Source organism: Syngnathus leptorhynchus, chromosome 6, assembly GCF_054491065.1.
Source record: "Syngnathus leptorhynchus isolate UIUO chromosome 6, UIUO_Slep, whole genome shotgun sequence".
Classification (NCBI taxonomy): Eukaryota; Metazoa; Chordata; class Actinopteri; order Syngnathiformes; family Syngnathidae; genus Syngnathus; species Syngnathus leptorhynchus.
The window spans coordinates 5,203,137-5,225,403 of NC_141200.1; the positions used below are offsets into that span (position 1 = coordinate 5,203,137).

Below are 22,267 nucleotides of genomic sequence, written 5' to 3' on the forward strand. Positions count from 1 at the left end.
CCGCACCTTCATTATTAAGACAAATGTGACAGAATTCATATTCAAATTCTCGGATGACATTTGCATAACTCCACACACGCTGTGAGTAATTTCATTCTTTTATTGTCTGACAAAGATAAGTGGAAAGCTAATCTTAGTTCACTTGTGCAAACAATACTTTGCTCAAGGTGAGGCTACATTGTTATGTCAACATAAGAAAAAAAGCAACTTCATGGCTATCTTTGTTTGTGTCTTGTCTGGGGGTTTTTTTTGGCCTCTGATTGGAACTTTTCATCGCATGCTAATCGATTGGTGTGTGTCCTATTTCAACGCTGTTGCCCAAGACCCATTTTGGTTTGTGGTTGCACTGACCAACAAAACAGCCAAGACTTATAAAAGTGAAATGTTTGAACACTGCAATGATCTCACTCTAATTGTTCTGTGTTTGTTTTGTGTTGGTGTTCTGTAGAAAGCGAGTCCCCCCCCCCCCTCCCGGTTGGCAGCAGCAGCGAGAACAATCTCTGCTCTGTCAAGAATTTGAGCCACCTCTGCAAATAGGCCAGTGTGTAATGCCTTGGGCTGGGTGTTCCAGTCAGGCTGGGGTTTCCGTGTAAATAAACAGTGTGGGGGTCTCACAGGGTGGACCCCCCCCCCCCCCCTCCCGGGGTTTGGCCAAGCCTTTGTTGCCTTTAATCCAAGTGCTCTCTATTGCACAGCAAGGGGTGTTGCCTGGCTCAGATTAGGCTCTTGTGTGTGCTTGAGTTTCTCACACAGTCCTTACTTTTTTTTTTTTTGAGGGGGAGGGGGCACAACTACCCGCTTCCTCAAACTGGCTGACAAGTAGACCACTGCTGTGCTCAGGCCTAAAGACATGACACAATGACATTTGCATTGGCAACAAGTGCCATGTAAGAACATCTCTAAAAGAGTCTAAAAATATTGCTATCATTTAAATATGTGTGGCCATAATGTCCTTAATTGCTCATTGACTGCTCTAGTTAAAGATATGGACAGGACATGGTCAATGTCCAAGCTTGACACTGTAGCAGTATTTGGCGACATTCACTCATTCCCCACTTCCCAAGTAGTAAATGGATTTTTACATTGTGGGCTAATTACTTTGCTTGTCAGAGAAATGTCTTTGAATATTCCCATGATTGCTGTCACATAGTTGGGAAATACAACATCACCTTCATAATATTTTTTATTTAATATGCAATACATTGCTCTGCTAATGTCTGCTACATGAGAACCAAAACAAAGCCAGAAAATGGCGTGTGCAATGCATCATGGGATACATTGCTTTTCTGTTCACTATCGGTCTTCACGAAAATTTGGGGAGTATTTGGGGATATTGGAGGGCACTTGAAGGCTTACTAAACGTTTGAAAAGCACTAGCAAATGTCGAACTGGCTTTATAGACCGCTATGGGGCGTGATTCCGCGCAAAGCCACGATAAATCCTCGTGCTGGTGTTCAGGCATCCATCCATGATTGTGCGTCGTGTGAAAACAAGCTAGCGCCATTAGCATGCTAAAAGCTAAAACATTTGAGGTGCTTTGCCCGCGTGGAGAGGAAAAACTACAGGTTGTAATGTTACAACTGCTTCCTTTTCCCCTTTTGTTTAACACTGGCTCTCATTACCACGTGGTGGTAACAGATTGTTTGAACAGGAGAGAAAAGCCATTCGAAGCTAATTAAGCAGCTATTGCAGCCTCTATTCACAGGCAGAGGACCGAGGAGCACAGGCATTTGTCAGCGCTTGACCCCGCGTGGTATTGATTGACAATGCTGCCGCGTGACTGACAGGCACCGCGAGCGCCGGCAAATCGGAAGCCGGCGAGTAAGTGCGCCGTGTCGCTATTGGACGAGAAGTCTTAAAGCCACAGGGGCGACCCACGTGGGGTAAAATTAGAGCTTCAAAACAAGGCGTCGCGGAGCAGACATGGCTGATGTTAATGTCAGACAAAGGCAATCGGCTGTCCTCTACACTGCGGTGCGGCTAGCAAGCTAAATTATTTCCGAGGGCGTCCGGGATGTGTCATATAAACCATCACGGTAGATATATATTGAAAAAAAAAAAAAAAGGACTCAAGGCTTCGACGCTTTAATTTGATCGTGGATCGATTGGTCATTAACGCGTCCTTCACGGTGTTGTGGAGAGCAGCGGGAGGGACCAAGGCATCTGATTTGAGGCTTTTACGTCACATATGTGGCCGTAAAGCGTGTCAAGTTGCATCAACGTCTCGCACACAAACAAGTTCATTTTGCTTCCGCGGAGCCTGGCGTCGAATTAGAAATGTGCACGTACAACCCCCCCCCCCCTCTCTTTCCCACCGGTGTTGGTCTCACCCAAGAAAACTTTGATTTGGGCGGCAAACGAGCGCGCTAATGAGGACGCGCTATATGTGCATGTCTCGGTCCAATTTGAATGGCTGTTGTGTGTGTGTATGTATGTGTGTGTGTGTGTGTGTGTGTGTGTGTGCGGAGCAGCCAGGGGCAGGGCGGGTGCCTCCACGCGGTGACGTCATCTGTGTGCTGCCGCCACCCCACGTGGGGCCGCCGCCCTCCGATAGGCAGATGTGGCCGTGGTCTTGGCGAGTAATCCGATTGGACAGACAGGCGCTTTCACGGTAGTTCAGCCCCGCTTGCCTGTGTGTGGCAACCGGGCTAAACTGGACAACTGAGGGGGAAACGCGAGATGGTGGAGCGCACCATGTTACGCTTTTAAAGAATCTCCTTTTTTTTCTTTTTTTTTTTTTTTTAACACGGAAGGAGCTGTTTCGGAGTCGTATTTTCGCCGCTCTTTCGGGGATTACGGCGGCCAAATTCCTGGGAGGTTCGCGGCGGAGGCTTGACGAGGAGAAAAGTAGTTTTGTTGGAGCTCCGACCGCATCGCCGTCTTCTTTTTGCCCGCTGCTCCCCCCGGTGTGGCCGGGTGCGCTCCGGAGACAGGATGCTCCGCCACGCCGTCGTTGGGACGGATTAAACGAGTGGATTGTAGCCCTTTCTCTTCCTCGGTGACGGGTACGTGTAAAACCGAGCGTCGGGTAGCATTTTTTTCGGCTTTTACGTGACATTTGAGTGGGCAGAATGAACGCGCGCTCGGAGGGAACATTGCCCTTCTGCTCACCTGGGTTCTCCTCTTGCTTCGAAATCAACATTTTAAAGCCATAAACTGCCATCATTCATACAGCACCTGCGTAAAAGTGGCTACTCCCTTTTCTCCGTTGTGTTTTTAAAAGCGAGAATGTGATTTTTGTGCTTGTGTGCCTGCCGCCACCGAATAAGGTCACCCCCGAGGCGCTGCTGTTTCTCCGGCTTCCACTTGGTGATTGCATTATTCTCACAGGGATTATTAGTTGCAAACAAAAGTGCGTTTGATTGTACCCCCGGCGATTAAACCGCGTCCTTCTCCCAACACAGGCTATTCAGCAACTCCCCCCCCCCTACACCGACAACAAGCTCCTCGGCCGCCTGCTCTTTTCAACCATTTCGCCAAAGGACCTGCAGAAATAAACAAAGGGTGGATTTCAAGATGTATCCGCAAGGCCGACATCCGGTAAGAGGGGCTTCCACCTCTGTGCAGTGCATTTTTGGCATATTTATTGGCGGTGTTGACATGGTTCCCGACTGAGCCGTGCCGTGTTGTGTCTCGTCGACAAGGTTATGTTTCAAGGATACATGGCAGATTCATGTCTTGGTTTTGAATTGCTATTTTATGTCCCGCCTATTCATTGTGTTGGTAACGATCCCAATTGGCATTGACGTCAAGATGGGAGCCATTTTGGCTTGGCTCACTCACAAAAGTAAAGCTAAAAACTCGTGACAATGTTTTTCCCCTCCCCTCGTTGTATTTCAGGCTCCTCATCAGCCCGGCCAGCCCGGCTTCAAATTCACCGTAGCGGAGTCGTGTGACCGAATTAAAGATGAATTCCAGTTCCTCCAAGCCCAGTATCACAGGTACTGTTGACAAAAGATGTCAGCGCTGGCTCACACGCTCGCTTGCAGTACTTTGCCAGGTGAAGGCTAATATTTAGTTGCATGTGGAATGGAAATGCTCTGTAATCCGTTGCCAAGTGGTTAAGTGAGTTATGCAAGTGACAGAGCGCCTGTAATTGACACCTTCTCTCCTATTTTAGTCTTAAGGTGGAGTACGACAAGCTGGCCAATGAAAAGACGGAGATGCAGCGCCACTATGTCATGGTAAGATAATGTCGCCACGGGCAGCAATTATGAGCCCGACTTGTTGAAGATCTCAGTTGCGTGGCGTGGGACGGCCTCTATTGTGATCACCTGTGCGCTTGTTAGGGCGGCTCGGTGTCGTGTGAGATCCCCCCGGAGGGTTTGATAGTCGTTACGAGGGGTGGGATGGGGGTGACTGACAGGAGTGGTGGGCCGGGGCTCCCCTTGATCTCTAAAGGTCGACCTCGGCGACCCCGCCCCCCTCGGGTGTGGGCCGATCTGATTATTCTCCTAGGAGACTTAACGCTCGCTCACATGCCGGGAATGGGGCGTGTGGGAAAATGCGCCCCAACAAAATGGAGGCGCTCGCATGCGTCTCTTTTAGCACAAAGTTCCAGTGTGGTTTTGGAAAACATAGGTGTGCCTGTGACGCGTGATGTTTTGCTGCCACCTGACGCAATGAGAGCGCCCGCTGTCCCAGGTAAACATGGCGGGGGCGCTTGAAGCCAAACCTTCATTTTGGAAGCGAGTGGGGGTGGGGACGACAACATGTCAGGCGGTTAGGTAAACACGTGAGGAAGTACGGGGTATCAGCTTACACTGCAGGGGCTCTGATCTCAGACAGAAGGGCTCTCTTGTTTGAGACTTTTTTTTTTTTTTTTTTTCTTCAACGCTAATGGACTGAATAATGCATTTGGCTCGTCAAAATAGACACTGACTGGAAAGCCATTTCTGGCCCGGCAGGCCGCCACCTGTGGCCTGCCCGGCCGGATTCAGTCAGACATTCTGACCTGAAATCACAAGTGTTGTGCAAATACTTTAGAGTGAGTAAATAGATGTCCGAGGGAGACTGCTGATCAAAACATTGAACGCTTTGATGCTCTGCGCCATCACTGGAAAAACACAAAGTCAATTTTCGGGCTGTTTGTCACACTCGGATGTGATTTTGCGTCTCATCTGTATTGACGACCATCACAATTGCGACCCGGCCAGCGGCACATTTGGAACGGCGTCATTCAGATATCGATCATGTCTCGACGGCGGAGGTCAAACAAGAGGGAACAGAGAGGCTTTGTTTAGCTCTTCAAACGATTGTCGTCCTCGTATGAACTCGTTGATTGAAACAATCGAGAGTGGTCACAGAAAAGCAAAGCACATGTTTACAGTTAATCCTTCTCGTGATGCAAATTGAAATTGGAGAAATCTCCGGAAAAACGGACAATGCAAAATGACTAACTTGATATATTTCCTGTTTTCTTGGCAGTACTACGAGATGTCTTACGGACTCAACATTGAGATGCACAAACAGGTAGGCACCATCTTTGTTGCTCACTGACAAATCTTGTCTTAGTCAAATATCGGGAGACGATTGTCTCGCCGCTCCAAATCCGGGATTTCTCTCAGCCCGTTGATTAGATTGAAGTCGACTTTGGCTGGCTGGACCTTTGACTTCCTGATTAAAGAGAGCGCATGAAGCATCAGGGTCAGGGATGGTCGCTAATTGCAGGAAGGAGGACAAAAGTCACCTATTTTGCGCGCCTGGCGTTATCCCGAAAGATAACAAGCTATTGCCTCACACACCGACCCACCAAATCCTTCAAGTGGCGCAGCTTCTATCTTGCAAGATTGTCCTTCGAGGTCGCGTTAAGAGTTGATTTGTCCCCATAATGGGATCTAAAACGAGTCGGGGCCGACAATCTGAAATATTAAACGCGTTCATGATTTATGAGCGAGAATCTTCAGACGTGTGAGGGGTGAAAGGAATGTAGCCAATTAAAGAAGCGCTAACTGACAAACGTGAAGCCAAATGTGTCTTGACTTGGATATCTTCATCGTACAATGTTCCAATCTTCAGGGACACGGGAAACATTGGCAATTGGGCGCGTAGCCAAAAGTGTCTGTTCTTGTTTGTTTTTGTGAGATCATGTGTGAGGAAGTCCGATTTCAAGACGGTGTTGAAACGATGGGTGCAGACAGCAAACAATCTGACTTGTCTGTCTTTGTGCTTAGCTTGATTCTTGACTTTGGTTTGGTCTCAGATTATATTTTTTAAAGCCTGGTTCTTGACTTGCTTTTTAACCTGGTCCTTAAACTTGCTTCTTAGACCAGTTTTTCCCTGGTCTCTGACATTTTTTGTTGACTGGGTCAAGACTTTTTTTTTTTTTTTTGGGCCTTTATTTGGTATCTGACAGTTTTTTTTTTATCTAGATCTTGCCAGGGTTTTGACTAGGATTTTTTTAAATTTGATTTGAAACCCCCCTTGCGTGTTTGGCCCTATAACGATGTCACCGTGCCTATTTAGCTGACGCAGCTCTCTTTATCAACCCGCTCCAGTGAAAAGCGCACCACGGCTGTTGAAGTGCATTAAACACACGGCTCAAATCGGGGGGTCGCCCGGCTGGTGTTCAAAGCGGCGCGCTCGTCCCTTCCCCCGCCATCACCCCGCTCGGCTAATGACAGCGCCGGAGGCGTAGGGTGATCCATCAGAGTCTGGACCGCGTGTCACATGTCTGTCAGAGCCGGGGCCGCTCTGATAGCTTCTGTCAGGCACTTATCGGCGGGCCGGCGAGGGGGATGGGAGCCACCAGCCGCAGAATAGAGACGAGTCGGGAGGAGGGGCGACAACCCCGGCCGGCTTTGTGTAAACAGGTTAATCGACTGATCCATTTTAGCGGCTCACTTTTTTTTTTATCAGGAACCTCAAAAGAGCTGCTGGAAGTGCTTGAATAATTCATCAGCGGGGCTCTAACCTGCCGACCGGCGTGTTTGTGAGCAAACAGTGTGGGGCCCCCCGTCCATGCAGCTCCCCTAGCTTCTGCTCGGGCGGGGGAGGGGCAGTGTAGATGGCGAGCGGTTAACACGCGAGGCTGGGATGGATTATTGGATGCACACAAGCATATTACTTTTCTGTAAGCAGAATTTATTCCACGCTGAAGAAATCCATTCCTAGAAGTTTGCCTTAGTTCCTCGCGGCGCGACGCTGCTATTTGATCTCGCTGCACATCATATATGATGGCACGTCACACGTATGATGTCTAATCACGCTCATCTGGTGCTTGTTACCTGAAGACGTCATTCAGGAATGAGAACCGAGGCTTTTTGTAGTAGTAATCGTAGCAGCGGGGCCAAAACAAACACAGTCAGCCAGAGGACGTGTCTGCCGTGTAGGCATGCGGAGGAAAGCGCAAATGGCCGCCATTTTATTTCCCGCTCGTTCTTGAATCCCGGTCAGTTTCTGGAGCGGCTGCTGACGGCTGCGGGCAAACGCCTCGCTGACAAAGCGGCGCTAGAGTGCTCTTAAAGTGGTGCTACACAAGTCCGAGTACCTGTAATTGTGTAGCGCCGGCCTCTCAAGGGCAGCGCTGTCATCTGCTCAAAGTGACAGCAAGCGTCCGTGAGCAGCAACAGGGAGAAAGTCCTCCCTGTCTTTTCTGCTTGAGTCGAGTCGACACCTCGCGCATGCATTTACGTGTTTGTGTGTTGAGTGAGTTGCCGAGGGCCCGGCGGATGAGCCACCTCCTGACCTCTCTGGGCCAGCTGTCACGGCGACACTACGGGCTGTGCGCTCAAGGCCTTCTCGCAAATCCTGTCAAATGTTGGCCCGCTATTGACATGGCTTATCTGGACAAACACGGATTACGCAGGCCGGCTTGCCTTTCTGAAGGCCGTTCTTGAGCTCCGGCCAGAGCCGCACTCGAGGGCATTAATACGGACGGTAGCTCGTAAAAAGCCTTTATCTTCATTGCTCGTTGATTAATTTTATTCCTTTATTGGGGTCAATGTTTTTCTTTTTATGCAGAAAATAATCTCGCACGTCGTCTCGAGGACGGCTCTGATAGCGCATCTGTGCTATTTGTGACTTCACAGCACTTTTTCAAATGGCCAAGCTTTTATCTGGCGTGTTTGTGTCACCGCGGAGGCGTGATGGCGATTGCAAAGTCAAATATGTCAACAGTGTGTTATCACGTTTGGCAATGATTCATACAAACGGGACTAACACCACACGGGACTGGGCTGTGCTGTAAATTTTGACATCCTTTGTCAACGACAAACAGAAAAAGGCTAGAACGATAAAAGTTGAACCAAAAAGAAGTCGAGTCGAGGTCTCGTACCGTTGTTACTGACTTGGAGATAATGGTCGGCCATTTTTTTTTTTTTCAATAGGGAAAATCTAGTCAGAATCTAATCGGCAGGTTGGCACAGACTATTATTATATTACTATTATAATATATTTTTAATGAGAGATGATAAGTCTCTTTGTAAAACGTGATAAAATCCAGTCCTAAAAATGCCATCTGTCTGTCCATGCTAAGTGGCTATCCGTGTTGCAGCTCGGGTCAGCGGGTCTCGTGGTGTTGCACATTACTCTCCAATCTCTCTAGCACTAATACGTCAGGCTGCCAAAACAGCCTGGCATTTCCGCCATGTGTCATAAATAAGCTGGCGCTCGGCTCCAAATGAAAAATCGTAGCGAGTCCCCCGTGATGTGTTTGTGTTCCGCAGTGGCCCTGGGATGAACTGCAGCTCATAAATTCCATAGATGATGTAGCTTTGGCACTGTTATTTTTCTGCTCCCAGTGCAGAGCTTGAACCTGAACACTCTCATCTTCCATCCTTGGAAGAAAAGAGCAAGGCAGAGCAAGCCAGCTGTGCAGTGTTTTTACAAGGGGGGGGGGGGGAGCACCCCCTCCACCCCCCTTTTCTCTCTCTCCATTTTTTTTAAACCCGGCATTCATTTGCAACATTCATGTGATCGACAGGCCGAAAATTCAATTTAATGACCTGCCTCCGAGCACGTAATATGATTTTAAAGCCTGTTACGGTCAAGGAGAGGTTCCATTTGCATAATGATCCCGGCAAGATAGGGCCGCAGCCGTTGCCATGGCGCTCGCTAGACAGGCGGAAGAATGGAGGCAGGCCTCTGTGGGGGGCTCGGGGGGAGATGGGAGGGAGGGGCTGGCAGTTGCTCCGCGCTGACAAATGGAGCAGGAAAAAGGCAGCGTGGCCTCTCATAGCACTGATAAGTTTGCGACGTGTTCCCCTCGAGGTCATTACGCCTTTTTACACGGCGCATGCAAAGTGGCCCAAATGTCACATGTAAGTAAACCATCAAATTTGTGGGCCTCAGTCGTCGGGGTGTGGTTGGTTGTGCGGTTTAACATGGAGGTTAAGTGCAGGACGGAGAGCAGAAGCCAGAGAAAGGATCCTCTCAATCCGCCAGCACTTCGCCGCCGCCGCCGCCGCCGCCTCATATCCGTTTAGCGTGGAGTGCACTCTCAGCACAGCTGTGCTCCATCCCCCTGGGCTCGCCTAATGTTTTAAATCTTTCAAATGTCAATATCACGCTGTTTAGAGGATGTTGAGTCAAGCAGTTCTGATTGCCGCAGTAATTGACTTAATCGGTGTAAACATTAAAGGCGGGGTTACGCCGTGCCACTGTCTGTTTCATATTTCCACGTCTCCTCTCTGTTGTCTTCCAGACGGAGATTGCCAAGCGGCTCAACGCCATTTTAGCGCAAATTATGCCTTTCCTGTCACAAGAGGTAAGCTTTTTCAATGTAGCGCCATCACGAGATGAAGACACTCGATGCCGAGATTGGACCACTTGACGATAAACACGCAGCGGAACCTCTAAAGTCCAACATGGCCGACGCTCCATTTATTGGCATTTCAAATGGAGGATTCACGGAGCGCTAATCACCTACTGATTTTGATCGTCGATTCATCGTTTAGGCGCCTTAGTTTAAAATGGATTGAATTTCCGTTTTTTGTAGTCATTTAATTTCAAACTGTTTAACTGGCGTGGTTGAATATTAGCAAACAGCATTTGATATGAAAACATTAATGCGTGTGTTGTTGATGTCTCGTCACAGCACCAACAGCAGGTTGCTCAGGCAGTGGAGCGGGCAAAGCAGGTCACTATGACTGAGCTGAATGCCATCATCGGGGTACGTGGACTTCCCAATCTGCCTCTCACCGTGTGTACCCCCTTTTTTTTATTCTTTTCTCGATCTGGCTTTGCGCCCATAACGCGCAATAGCGTACACTCTGAATGCTTTTCATGTTTTGATCTGTTGACGCTATTGACGGAGTCACATCGATATCACATGACTTGTTTTTCCCCTTGTTCTCGTGCGACCCTAACATATAGCCAGTAAATGCATAAATAAGTCTGTATTAGCTCCTAGCGGAGTCGTGAAGTGTTGTGTTGCTCCCGCTCGGGTCTCTGTGGCATCTTCACTGCCTTGTTGTGCGTTTATAAATGAGATCCTGAGAGCTCTCGAGAATCCTCCTCTCAGCCAGTATTGCTTTAATTGGTTAAGGTTTTAACGAGGAGCCTCATCCCTCACTGCTGACCTGGATAGCTGGGGGAATTAAAAGGCTGAGGGTGAGCACAGCACAGAAGCTGAGGCAGCCAGCGCTCGCAGCAATTGGCCATCCCGCCTCTGCCGTCCGGTGCCATCTGTTCCTCATTGATCAGTACCCTCCTCGCGCCGCTGTGATTGGGCTCAGTGATCAAGTCCGCTCGCTGTGTCCTTAGCGGAGGCTGGTCCCGCGAGCTGATTGGAGCAACCTATTGGAAGTCGATTGATGCCCCTCTTGGGGACTTTTTGTTCCTGGATGCTTTTTTCCACAGAATTTGTCAGAGTAGATCTCTTGAGACTATGGCGTTTTAATTTATTTATTTATTATTATTTTTTTTGATTCCACTTAACGAACACTGCTATGCTACTTTAACAGCTTCAACAGCTTTAACCTTGTTCCATTGTGAATGTTGCGAATCACCCTGATTCCGCAACTTGTAAATATTAGTTCGACTCAAAGGGACTCCAAAATCAAATACGATGCATTTAGAACTTTTTATCAAATTTCACTCAACGCTGTGTTGGGATTTATTATTATTTTTTTTTTCTGACAATCATAATTAGCTAATGTGTCAAATGGCCACTGTGTAGCTGGTCAAATCGTTATTTAAGGGGGGGGGGACTTAGGCGTCAATGGCTGGTATCAGTAACCTTCACAAGTACCTGATAAGCTTGAGATAAGGCTGGTATCGGGCTAATAGTATCACTACTTTTAATAGATTTTTTTTGGGGGGGGGGAGTATTTCTTTCAAAGAGTACATCTGCTATTTTGGTGGCACTGTGGTCCTACCATTCTGTTTTTCTTTTTTGACGCCCACTATATATTATGAAGCAGTAACACCCCCCCCCCCCCTCCTCGGGTTGCTATCGCTGCAAGAGATGTAGCTAGTGTATGTTTTACGACCACCTTGCCATCAGTTATTCATTCATTGAGGAGAAGCTGTGCAAGGCATGCCAAAACGCTCATGCATATTGCAAAGCAAGGTGGGGTGAAAGAGCGGGCCAGGCAGCCTTCAGGAGATGGCTCCATGCCTTATTGATGGGCTTGAGGGCCATTAATAGGATGCAACTAGGGCAGCTGCTTGTGTCAAGATGACGGCCAATGCTTCCACTTTGAGTCATTAATAGGCCAAACGTCCACCTTGCTCACATTTACTTTTCCTGCAGGATGTGCAGATGTCTTTTTAATTTATGTAAAAAAAAAAAAAAAAAAAGTGTGCACCATGAGCAATGCAAGTGAGCTGGCGGAATGAATCAAGCTGACGTGGTTTAACAAGTCCAGGAAAGAAAGTGTCTCTATCAAGGAAGATTAAATTTGAGGAAAGTGAATAGCAACTCCTTTATTTATTTTTGTCTTGGTTTATGGTTCTCTAATGAGGGCTCTTGCTGATCAACCATGCATATTAGCCATCAGTGGCTCATTAAACACAATGAGCGAGGATGGCGACCCTTAATTTCCCTCATGGACGCAATATTATAATCCTTTTTTTTTCTCTCTCTCTCTCTGGTGTTCCCTGGATGTAGTTTGTAATCATGTCGGGCGAACGTCGAGGTTTCAATGTCAAGTCAAGCTTTTCTATCTCCACTGCGGAAGAAGAATGCAAATCCTCGGCAGTGTGCCGTTTCACCTCCCCGATCTTTAGTGGCCGATATCGGTGAAGTGGCGATAATGGCCGCGGATTGAAGCCATTCTTGTAAAAGCGCACGTCGTAACAGCGGCTGAATTATTCATCTGGCTCACAGACGGGTAATAAATTGCTGATGTTTTTATTGGTGTCTCAGCTAAGTATTATTTAACCTTGCTTTAAACTGCTTACTTCCATGCTAAGGGGCTTTTAACTCCCATCCATTTCCCCGTGCCTTTCAAATATTGATGGCGAATATGGGAGGCTTGAGCCTGTGCCAATGCGGGACCACCCCCCCCGCTCCCCCGCGGCAGCCCTCCAGACGCACACTCGGCGCGAGACGACCGCAGTGCCAGCTCTTGGCACTCGGCCTTCCTTGGGTCGTTTTAAGTTGCCCGTGCAAATGATTCATGTTGTTAATCCAGGAACATGAATATGGCGGGAGGTAAAAAGAGGTCGCTCAGGAAGTTGGTTTTAGTTGTTGACGGATTCCGTCACGTCCTCGCATTGCTTAAGAGGATTGCTCATCGCTGGAGCAGAAAGTGCTGCGCCTCTGTTACCTGAAGTGAAATGTTTACTCTCCATTAAGTGCGTGTCGACTCAAAGTGGCTCTTTGTCGTTCTTTTGCTCGCTGCGCAGTCAAGCGAGCATTAATCTGGTAGACGGGAGCGAACACGAGTCAGCGTCGCTCCTCTCTAGCGTGCAAAGCTACGATCGGCGCGGTCCGCAAATAGCGCCGCCCGGGGTCGCATTCTGATCCCGACGCTAATAGAATGTGTCAATGTGTTAATATCGTCAACAGATCAGCCTGATTTGCGTTTAGCGCGTGTTCTCTTCTTGCCTTTTCTCTCCGACCCACTCGGTGTCTTGTGTGTCCATTGGCAGCAGCAGCAGCTCCAGGCGCAGCACCTCTCGCACGCCGCCCACGGGCCCCCCGTCCAGCTGCCCCCGCACCCCTCCGGCCTGCAACCTCCCGGCATCCCGCCCGTGACGGGCTCGGGGTCGGGCCTGCTCGCGCTGGGAGCCCTGGGTGGCCAAGCCCATCTTCCGGTGAAGGATGAGAAGAACCACCATGATCTGGAACACAGAGGTGAGGCCCAATTAGCGACAGATGCGCGCGCCAAAACGTTTTCTCTCGAACGGCGCCGGGGCCTTTAGGTAGCGAGCGCTTCCTGTCTGTTCACATTCTGTCGAGGTAATGAGCTGATACATTCCCAGCCCGTGACCGCATAAGCCGTTGAACAGCTTTAGCTCGCAGATAAGCTAGGCCCCGATGCCCTCTGGTTGATTCTCACACGTTGTGCCAGGAGACATCGATGACAATACACTAACTGGCTTCTTTTTCTTTTTGTTCTGCTTGACTTGGTCTTCGTCGTGGTGACCGCCGCCGCCGCCATGTTTGCCACGCAGAGAGCACGGTGAGTGTGAAAGTAAGGATGATTTTTTTCTTCTGCGGCATTGTTGTTGAGCAAATGTGTAAAAGTGGAACACGACTGCCTCCAAGTTCTGAGATTGGGAGAAATCCAAAATATGTAAAAAAAAAAAAAAAAGGGAAACCGTGCCATTTCATCACAATTATCGAATGACGTGAACTGCTGTCTTCCGCTGTCTCACTTGTTGAGGCACAAATAGGAAAGTGTTTTGATATCCTCGTGGGCGAACTTTCCCCGAGCGCTTAATCTGAATGGTTGTGCGCGGGTTTGGCATTCTGTAGGCTCAACGAGTTCAGTCGTGTCTGAAGAAATGGAAAATCCGGGGGTGATTAGCAAGCCTTTTGTTTGTTTGTTTGTTTGCGCGCTCTCATCCCAGGTCATGTGATAGCCCAATGCTTGACTTTGGTTAATGAGTCACGCTAAGCATCCCTTTAAAGGTCAGCCATTATACCGACGGAGGCTTGTCGCCCGGGCTGCCAGTCCGTCGGCCATTGTTCGCTTCTTCATCCCGCCGCCGGCTTGTCCGCATCGTGGCTTTTGTTCCACCGAGGGGGAGCCGCTGGACTCCGGCCCAGTTCTTCCCATTCTGTTGGCGTTGGGAGCGCGCTGTCTATGTTCGCGTCGGCGCGCGGTCTCCAGCGAGAAGCCCCGGCTTGTCCCACGGTGCCGCGCTCGCTTGTCTTTCTGACTCAAAAGCCGAGCTGACGCGGCGCCCGAGCGCGGTGCGGCGATCAATGCCCGCGACGTCCACATTGTCTCCCCCCCCCGGTCTCTCTCACGCTTAGCCCGAGTGACTCCAGAGAAAAGGCCCTCTGTTCAGACACAACACTCTGCTCATGTCCCCATGAGGTCGTTTGTTGTCCAGCTATGAGAAGGAGGGAGCCCCGGCTTAGAAAACAAGCCGTCCTCCTTTCAGCTCGGATAAAGGCCCGTTCTGTTGTGCGGCCAAAGACAGGCTTGTGTGTGTGTGTGTGTGTGTGTGTGTGTGTGTGTGTGTGATTGGGCTTGGCTGATGTCACGGTGGTGCTGGCTCACAGCTGCATTTTAAGAGTCTGCAGCATCCATAATTGCGCGAATGAGACGCGTTTAGTGTTTGCCTTGGCACAGGGCGTTCCCTGTGAGCAACTTGTAACGGATGAATGATTCACTGCTGGATGAAAAGCTAATCAAGCCTTTGTTTGCCTTTTCAGAATAACTCAATATCGCCATCCGAAAGCTTACGCACGGCCAGCGAAAAGCACCGCAGCTCCTCCGACTACAGTTTGGACTCCAAGAAGCGCAAAGTGGAGGAGAAGGATAGCATGAGCAGATATGTACGTCCCCTTAAAGCAACAGATTATTTCCCCAAGTATTTGTGTTTATTCATAAACTCTTTCTCATCACAGGACAGCGATGGAGAAAAAAGTGACGACCTGGTGGTAGATGTTTCGAATGAGGTGAGCATATAACTTGTTTGACCAGACAACCAGGTCTGCCGTCTAGTGGTGAAAACTGTTATCACAACTTAAAATGACCTTTTTTGAATCATGGGCCACACATTTCAATCTTTCAACTTTCTCCAGGACCCCGCCACGCCTCGGGCCAGCCCGGCGCACTCGCCGCCCGAGAATGGTATCGATAAGCCCCGCCCCACCAAGAAGGACACACCCAACAGCCCTGCATCAGTTGCGTCCTCTGGAAGCACGCCATCGTCCAAGGCCAAGGAGCTCAGTCATGTAAGAGTTAGTTCAAACTAGGCCAAAAAGGGGTTTTAAAAAAAGCCAGTAAAGGGATATGTCCGAATAAATCTCTGAGGTTTTTGGCAGTGGATTAGCGAATGTCTGTCTATGCTTTAAGTGCACGACTAAACGTCAGGGATAATATTGTCCTGAATCAGGATCAGTCGGGTCCTTGCCGTTAATAGCTCAATGTATTTAACTATTCCGGGCTTTTTTTTTTTTTTTTTTTTTCTCCCTGTGCCTTACTAAAAGATTAAAGCCAAAGCAGTAAAAGGATCAAAAGTGCCTATCCCCATTGTGCTTGTAATAGGTTTTTGAATAAATAGCAGTTTATGGCTGCGCTGGACTCTGCGCGTTGTCAGAATTAGACGGGATTAAGTACAGTTTGCTCTCAAATCGTCCGTCTGAACCCTTCCCAGATTGTGAGCGCTTCTCGTTCCCTCGACAGAATGACAAATCCTCCACGCCTGGCCTCAAGTCCAACACCCCCACTCCGCGCAATGAAGCCCCCACCCCTGGCACCAGCTCCACTCCTGGGCTCAGACCCATCCTGGGCAAACCACCAGGCATGGAGGCTCTCGGTGGGTAACATTCTCTTTTCGATATGGCCATCCGCCGCCGGGCTTCCCCATCCTGTGATGCAATCTGTTGCTTTTGTCTCCAGCGGCCCCGGCCTTGCGTACGCCGCTGTCCATCGCCGGCTCCTACCCGACACCCTTCGCCATGATGGGTCATCACGAAATGAACGGAGGTCTGACGAGTCCCGGCGTCTATGCCGGTCTGCACATTTCACCTCAGATGAGCGCCGCGGCCGCCGCGGCTTACGGACGTTCCCCCATGGTAACCCGGCCTCTTATAGATAATAATTAACCATTTCAATCTTTTCTCAGATGCCATTTGTTTAAGCCTTGCCTATATTGTTCTCTTTCAGGGCTTTGATCCTCACACCCACATGCGAGCCCCGGGTCTTCAATCGAGCCTTACGTCCATCTCGGGAGGCAAGCCGTAAGTATCGCACCTTATTTACTGCAGCTGCGGTAACCCCCAGCTCGTAATGTGAAACGTTAACAGTAAATCTAAACGTGTTCCGCCTTCCTCCCCCCCAGCGCTTATTCCTTCCACGTGAGCGCCGACGGCCAGATGCAGCCCGTGCCTTTCCCGCCCGACGCTCTGATAGGGCCCGGAATCCCGCGCCACGCCCGTCAGATCAACACGCTGAGTCACGGCGAGGTGGTGTGCGCCGTAACCATTAGCAACCCCACACGCCACGTCTACACGGGCGGCAAAGGCTGCGTGAAGATCTGGGACATCAGCCAACCGGGCAGCAAGAGTCCCGTGTCGCAACTGGACTGTCTGGTGAGGCGCTCCGCTGACTCAGCGCTCAATCATCGGGAGTATTTTCGCAAGCTAGTTTGTTATTTTGGCAGGTACGAGCCGTTTCAACAAATGGTTCCTTCTATTAGCGGTAGGACGATGGCTTGTTTGGCACCAGGGCCACGCCAGGCACACGCATCGCGCTGACAGCTTGACTATAACAAAAACAAGCAAGCTCTCATTCAATAATAACATGCCCTCTAGACCGCAACATTTCTGAAGGAAGGAGCTGATTACTTTGACATGTCATTTTGTGAAGAATATAAACGCAACAAAGGAGACGTGACCGTAAACATCTGCTGAAAAGCCAGCCGACGCGCCTTTATTGATTTGTTATGACAACTGGAGTTTGATTCGCTTTGCCATCTTCTTAAATCTCCCAAAGCCGGCCGGCCGGCCTGCCTGCCTGGCCCCCGAGCATTTATTGATTTGCTTTTGTGTCCCCTCGTGCGACAGAACAGGGATAACTACATCCGCTCGTGTAAGCTGCTGCCCGATGGCCGCACATTGATCGTGGGCGGCGAGGCCAGCACGCTGACCATCTGGGATCTGGCCTCTCAAACGCCACGCATCAAAGCCGAGCTCACCTCCTCCGCGCCGGCGTGCTACGCCTTGGCCATCAGCCCCGACGCCAAAGTTTGCTTCTCCTGCTGCAGCGACGGCAATATCGCCGTGTGGGATCTCCACAATCAGACGCTCGTCAGGTGGGAGGAAAGGAGGAGGCGCTATTGTTTCTTTCTATTTACACGAGACGTGCGTCATGTCGGTCCTGCTTTGATTTTTGGTGGCAGGCAGTTCCAAGGTCACACAGACGGCGCGAGCTGCATCGACATCTCCCACGACGGCACCAAACTGTGGACGGGCGGCCTGGACAACACGGTTCGCTCGTGGGATCTGAGGGAGGGTCGCCAGCTGCAGCAGCACGACTTCACCTCGCAGGTACGACGGCGAACGAGTGGCGAACGCAAACAGCGGCGTTTTTCGGTCACTGACGATTCTGTTTGCAGATCTTCTCGCTGGGCTACTGCCCGACGGGCGAGTGGCTGGCCGTGGGCATGGAAAGCAGCAACGTGGAAGTGCTGCACCACTCCAAACCAGACAAGTATCAGCTGCACCTGCACGAGAGCTGCGTGCTCTCCCTCAAATTTGCCTACTGTGGTACGAACACACTCAGAATGCGAGAGATAAAGTAACGGATTGTAGCATATTTTAAAAAAACAATCAAATTGATTTTTTTCATGATTATTTTTTTTTCAAGGTCCTCTCTATGTTAGTTTGACTAATGCTCCCTTTTTCTTTTTGTCTCCCAGGGAAATGGTTTGTTAGCACCGGGAAGGACAACCTGCTGAACGCTTGGAGGACTCCCTATGGCGCCAGCATATTCCAGGTATGAAGATCAATATTTTCTTTCTGGACATGGTCCAAAAGCATGCACACGCATTCTTCTCAGTAGAGGAAGGTCATCGCGAGGGCCATCTGCTCTCCCATCAGTGAAACCCGAGTTATTGACTTGACAAATAAATGGCTTGCAAGGCAATCCAGGCCGCCACCGGACGGACAATGGCTGCAATCTAATTTACTCCACTGATGTTCCTCACTTAAGCCTGAAACGCTTCTCTTTGTTCCTCGCCAGTCCAAGGAATCCTCGTCCGTCCTGAGCTGCGACATCTCCACGGATGATAAGTACATTGTGACGGGCTCTGGTGACAAGAAGGCCACGGTGTACGAGGTGATCTACTGAGAATTTGTCGGCCAGCACGCTCGTGCTGAGGACGGCTACGCTTCTCCTCCGTGGACTTCTCACAGACAGCATGGATGTTGCCTGCGGCCCCCTCATGGAGCTTTGGCGGTGCCAGACTGAGGTGGATTTTGTTTTTTTGGCCCCCGGATGTTGTGACCTTCGGCTCTGCACTTCCTCACTCATCCAACTAACACTTGTACAGCGAGAGCAGTCCCCAAAGGCACTAAGAAGAAAATGTTTTGCAGGTTTTTTTTTTTTTTTTTTTGTTGCTTTGTTTCTTGGACATATTTCTTCTTTTTAATTGAATGTGGAAATAACGTTCCATGACACAACTAGAAGCGGCGCTTCGCTCTGGAGTTTTTTTTGTCGGAGGTCCTGTGAAAAGTGTACATAATGGAGTTTAAAAAAAAACCCAACAAAAAACAGAAGGCCTTTTTATAGATTTATATTTTGGTGTCCAATTACGCTTGTGATGGTTCTTTCTTGTTCTGTGATTTTCTGTCCCCTCTGGGAATGAAAATTAGATTAGGACTTTGTAAGAGGATCTTCTACTTCCTTTCCTCCCCTTTGCTACTTTTCCCCCTCACAATGGTTATGCTGGATGACCTTTACAAAAATCTAATTTGGATTTTTTTTGCCCCCTTTCCCTGAAATACCCCCCCATCCCCACTGGAATTCGCTTTAACACAGTTGAGCCATGGATTTTAGCAGTGGATGATTTGAACTTTCTGGAAGGAAAAAAGCAAGTTGCCGAAGATCTCGCTGTGGCCGCTTTCAAGAACATTCAAATGGATTAGGAGCTACTGATTTTCAGCCTGTTGATGTGCCGCTTCACTGCCTCATCAGTTTCTCGCTGGTGTTTGTGACTGAAATGCAAGTTGGCAAGTAAACATCATCAGCACATCTTGCGTATGCTCTTTGCTTTCCTTGCTATTGCCTAAACTACAACCTGCTCGTAGAGGAGAATTGTCACTCGGTAAACAAATCTGACTCGCATTCATGTCATCATTCTTGAGGACTGTACAGTTGGCAGTTGTTGATGAGTCAATAAACTGTTTTTGTATAAAAGTAAAAAAAACTCATGACATTGCTGGTGTAACCACATAACAAACTACATAAACCACATAACCAACTACATAACAAACTACACAACCACATAACAAACTGCACAACCACATAACAAACCACATAACTACACAACCACATAACAAACTACATAAACCACATAACCAACTACACAACCACATAACAAACCACATAACCACATAACAAACTACATAACTACATACAAACTACATAACCACATAACAAACTACCTACCTAACAAACTACCTTACCTACCCACCCTACCTAACTACATAAATACAATTTTTTTTTTTTTCAACCCAAACAATATTTCTCCATATATGTAGGCCGTCATTTGTTTCGCTCAATTGTTATAGAGGGGCTATACTATGCGGTCTATTTTCAAATGTGATTGTTGCCATTCTTTGCATCTGGCTTGGCTCTCTATCTATTTGCCTGCCGTCTCTTCCATGACAGCAAATGTCAGGAAATGGCAGTAAATCCATGCCGGCAAGAGTTGACAAGTGTCTCTCGAGAAGCGCAAACATAAGAGGAAAGCATTCCAGGTGCTGTTGGAAGACAGAAACGATTCAAACTTTTAAATCAGCATATGGTCGTGGCATTAAAATCTGTCATTGTTATTTTTTGGGGGGAATACTTTACAGTGACACTCGAGAAATATGACGCAATAACGCTCTTACATTTCTCTCAAGCGGGCTTTCAGTAGACAAGTACTTTTGAGCGCCGATGAGTTGAATGGCCTCGGCAGCCGGGCTCTTCTAGGACTTTTTTTTTTTTTCTTCGTGAGCCCTTCTTACGGCTACCTCTTCACAGATGTTGTTGTTAGCTGACAATAGCGAGGCCGGATGCTTTCAGCATGGAGCCAAGCGCCGTGGCCCGCTCTCACAGGCCCATTTGTTAGCGACTATAGTCCTTCTTTTCCCACATGGCTCAAGTGTGTTCTTCCTCCAACATTTGTAGCCTAAGCTTCTTGCTCAAGTACAGTTTTCTTCCTCACTTAATCAAACAAGTGGAATATCTCCCCATACCTCTGAGTGCCTATTGGCACGTACTCGGGGAGGGTCATTGAGTCCGTCGCCTTCCGCCGGCCGATCCACCTCGAGAGCTTTCAGCAGGATCTCATGGAGGAGCCCATGCTGAGAAACAGAGTGTTGTACAGCAAACATAAAAAAACGCTCCACTTGTGACTGTGTATTGTTAGAGCCAAGACAAGACCCTCAGGAACATTTAAAGGGGGGGGCGGGTGGGTTGAGTCGGGTAAGGGTTATGACCGCCGCTGGGCTTTGGTCACAACCTTTCTTCCGACATCAGGGGAATGAGAGTGACCGTCACTGTGGTGAAATGCAGAATAATAATCCCTTAATCACCTGAGCATTGCCAGTTTGAGGTTTTATCTGGAATGGATGTGAAAGCCTCCAGTGCCAAGTGATTACAGCATTTGATCTGGGTAATCATGTCTTCACTGGCCTGCCTTGGGCCCGAAGGCTGTGGAGCTCTAATCCACGGTGCATTCTAGTGGAATCGCATTACACAAAGACCACCAGGGTTCTCTTCGAGAAAGATGAGAGAGAGAGAGAGAGAGAGAGGGGGGGGGTGTTTAAAGGAAGAGGTTGTCATGGAAACAGGCTTTTCTTTCTCCATCACACACACACACACACACACACACACACACACACACACACACACACACACACACACACACACACACACACACACACACACACACACACACACACACACACACACACACACACACACACACACACACACACACACACACACACACACACACACACACACACACACACACACACACACACACACACACACACACACACACACACACACACACACACACACACACACACACACACACACACACACACACACACACACACACACACACACACACACACACACACACACACACACACACACACACACACACACACACACACACACACACACACACACACACACACACACACACACACACACACACACACACACACACACAGCCTCCTGGGTGTAGATAAGCAAAGGACAGGTTCTATGTTTACTTCCCACGAACCCTCCAATCCGAGCAGGCCGGGTCCCGATAAGACGAGGCCCGAACAGCCGACGAAGGACCACAGGCAGAAGATAAGCAGCCAAGGCGAGCCGCCATCAGCTTCCAACCAGGATGAAGGAGCCTGCAAAAAAAAAAAAAAAAAAAAAAACAGGATTCATTTGGATTAGGTTGGATTGCTTTTGCTGCTACGGTCAGACTAGCATATTTGGGGGGGGGGTCTTACATGTGCTTTTGATGTTGCACTTGACTCCGTGGAATCACATAACATTAGCACAACAATGACCTGGAAACTATTTGAAATAAGTGTTTCCCAAACTCACTGTCATAAAAATCATCAGAGGTGATGCTAGCCCGCATCCGTAACAAACACAGACGTAACCTCTTCCAAAATGTTTATTTTTCATTACCCAAGGTAAGAATTGGATGCTGCACTGGGCAAGCGTCAATATTATGCAAAATATGCCAACATAATGACTTTATTTCCAGACACATTCTTTGAACAAGGCACGGTAATAACACAACAAGACTAATTACTCCGGAAAATGTGTTGTAGCCTCAGTGTCAGGAGCTTGTTTTTCCCTTTTGGCTTCATTTTTTGTCCATGTTTACATTTGCCTCTTTGATTTGGATGAAATTAATAACCTATTTATATTCAGTCATATTATATTAAAAATGTCTTTTTCTGTATTAC

The 22,267-nt window shown here is 48.7% G+C and overlaps 1 protein-coding gene and 2 long non-coding RNA genes across 12 annotated transcripts in view; 1 reads left to right on the forward strand and 2 right to left on the reverse strand.

Annotated features, from left to right (window-relative positions):
• The window catches only part of tle3a (TLE family member 3, transcriptional corepressor a), a 50,447-nt gene extending 30,660 nt beyond the window's left edge, over nucleotides 1–19,787 (forward strand). For 2 of the 6 annotated variants that reach the window (XM_085913638.1, XM_085913636.1), the window contains exons 3-22: nucleotides 3,405–3,540; nucleotides 3,841–3,941; nucleotides 4,121–4,184; nucleotides 5,428–5,472; nucleotides 9,644–9,706; nucleotides 10,037–10,141; nucleotides 13,039–13,243; nucleotides 13,564–13,583; nucleotides 14,777–14,899; nucleotides 14,972–15,022; nucleotides 15,149–15,301; nucleotides 15,753–15,885; nucleotides 15,969–16,144; nucleotides 16,236–16,309; nucleotides 16,411–16,660; nucleotides 17,135–17,382; nucleotides 17,470–17,617; nucleotides 17,686–17,836; nucleotides 17,989–18,065; nucleotides 18,312–19,787. In XM_085913638.1, coding sequence (XP_085769764.1) covers nucleotides 3,517–3,540; nucleotides 3,841–3,941; nucleotides 4,121–4,184; nucleotides 5,428–5,472; nucleotides 9,644–9,706; nucleotides 10,037–10,141; nucleotides 13,039–13,243; nucleotides 13,564–13,583; nucleotides 14,777–14,899; nucleotides 14,972–15,022; nucleotides 15,149–15,301; nucleotides 15,753–15,885; nucleotides 15,969–16,144; nucleotides 16,236–16,309; nucleotides 16,411–16,660; nucleotides 17,135–17,382; nucleotides 17,470–17,617; nucleotides 17,686–17,836; nucleotides 17,989–18,065; nucleotides 18,312–18,419 — 2,319 coding nt within the window. In that variant the 5' untranslated portion in view covers nucleotides 3,405–3,516 and the 3' untranslated portion in view covers nucleotides 18,420–19,787. Of the gene's footprint in view, nucleotides 1–2,496; nucleotides 3,006–3,404; nucleotides 3,541–3,840; nucleotides 3,942–4,120; nucleotides 4,185–5,427; nucleotides 5,473–9,643; nucleotides 9,707–10,036; nucleotides 10,142–13,038; nucleotides 13,244–13,563; nucleotides 13,584–14,776; nucleotides 14,900–14,971; nucleotides 15,023–15,148; nucleotides 15,302–15,752; nucleotides 15,886–15,968; nucleotides 16,145–16,235; nucleotides 16,310–16,410; nucleotides 16,661–17,134; nucleotides 17,383–17,469; nucleotides 17,618–17,685; nucleotides 17,837–17,988; nucleotides 18,066–18,311 lie in introns of those variants that run through there. The other 4 variants (XM_085913639.1, XM_085913640.1, XM_085913641.1 and 1 more) reach the window with 4 other exon arrangements.
• LOC147055504 (uncharacterized) lies at nucleotides 11,778–21,277 on the reverse strand. Of its 3 annotated transcripts, none has more exons than XR_015066353.1 (3): nucleotides 20,873–21,277; nucleotides 20,534–20,641; nucleotides 11,778–13,230 (listed from the first exon to the last, which is right to left on the reverse strand). It is a non-coding gene; the product is annotated as an uncharacterized LOC147055504 (long non-coding RNA). The 3 variants fall into 3 exon arrangements; XR_015066354.1 differs by lacking the exon at nucleotides 11,778–13,230 and adding an exon at nucleotides 14,279–18,926; XR_015066352.1 differs by lacking the exon at nucleotides 11,778–13,230 and adding an exon at nucleotides 14,279–20,053.
• Nucleotides 21,278–21,402: 125 nt separating this feature from the next.
• LOC147055505 (uncharacterized) overlaps nucleotides 21,403–22,267 on the reverse strand; it is a 44,180-nt gene continuing 43,315 nt past the window's right edge. For all 3 annotated transcript variants that reach the window (XR_015066349.1, XR_015066350.1, XR_015066351.1), the window contains one exon: nucleotides 21,403–21,697. This is a non-coding gene — a long non-coding RNA (uncharacterized LOC147055505). The remainder of the gene's footprint in view (nucleotides 21,698–22,267) is intronic.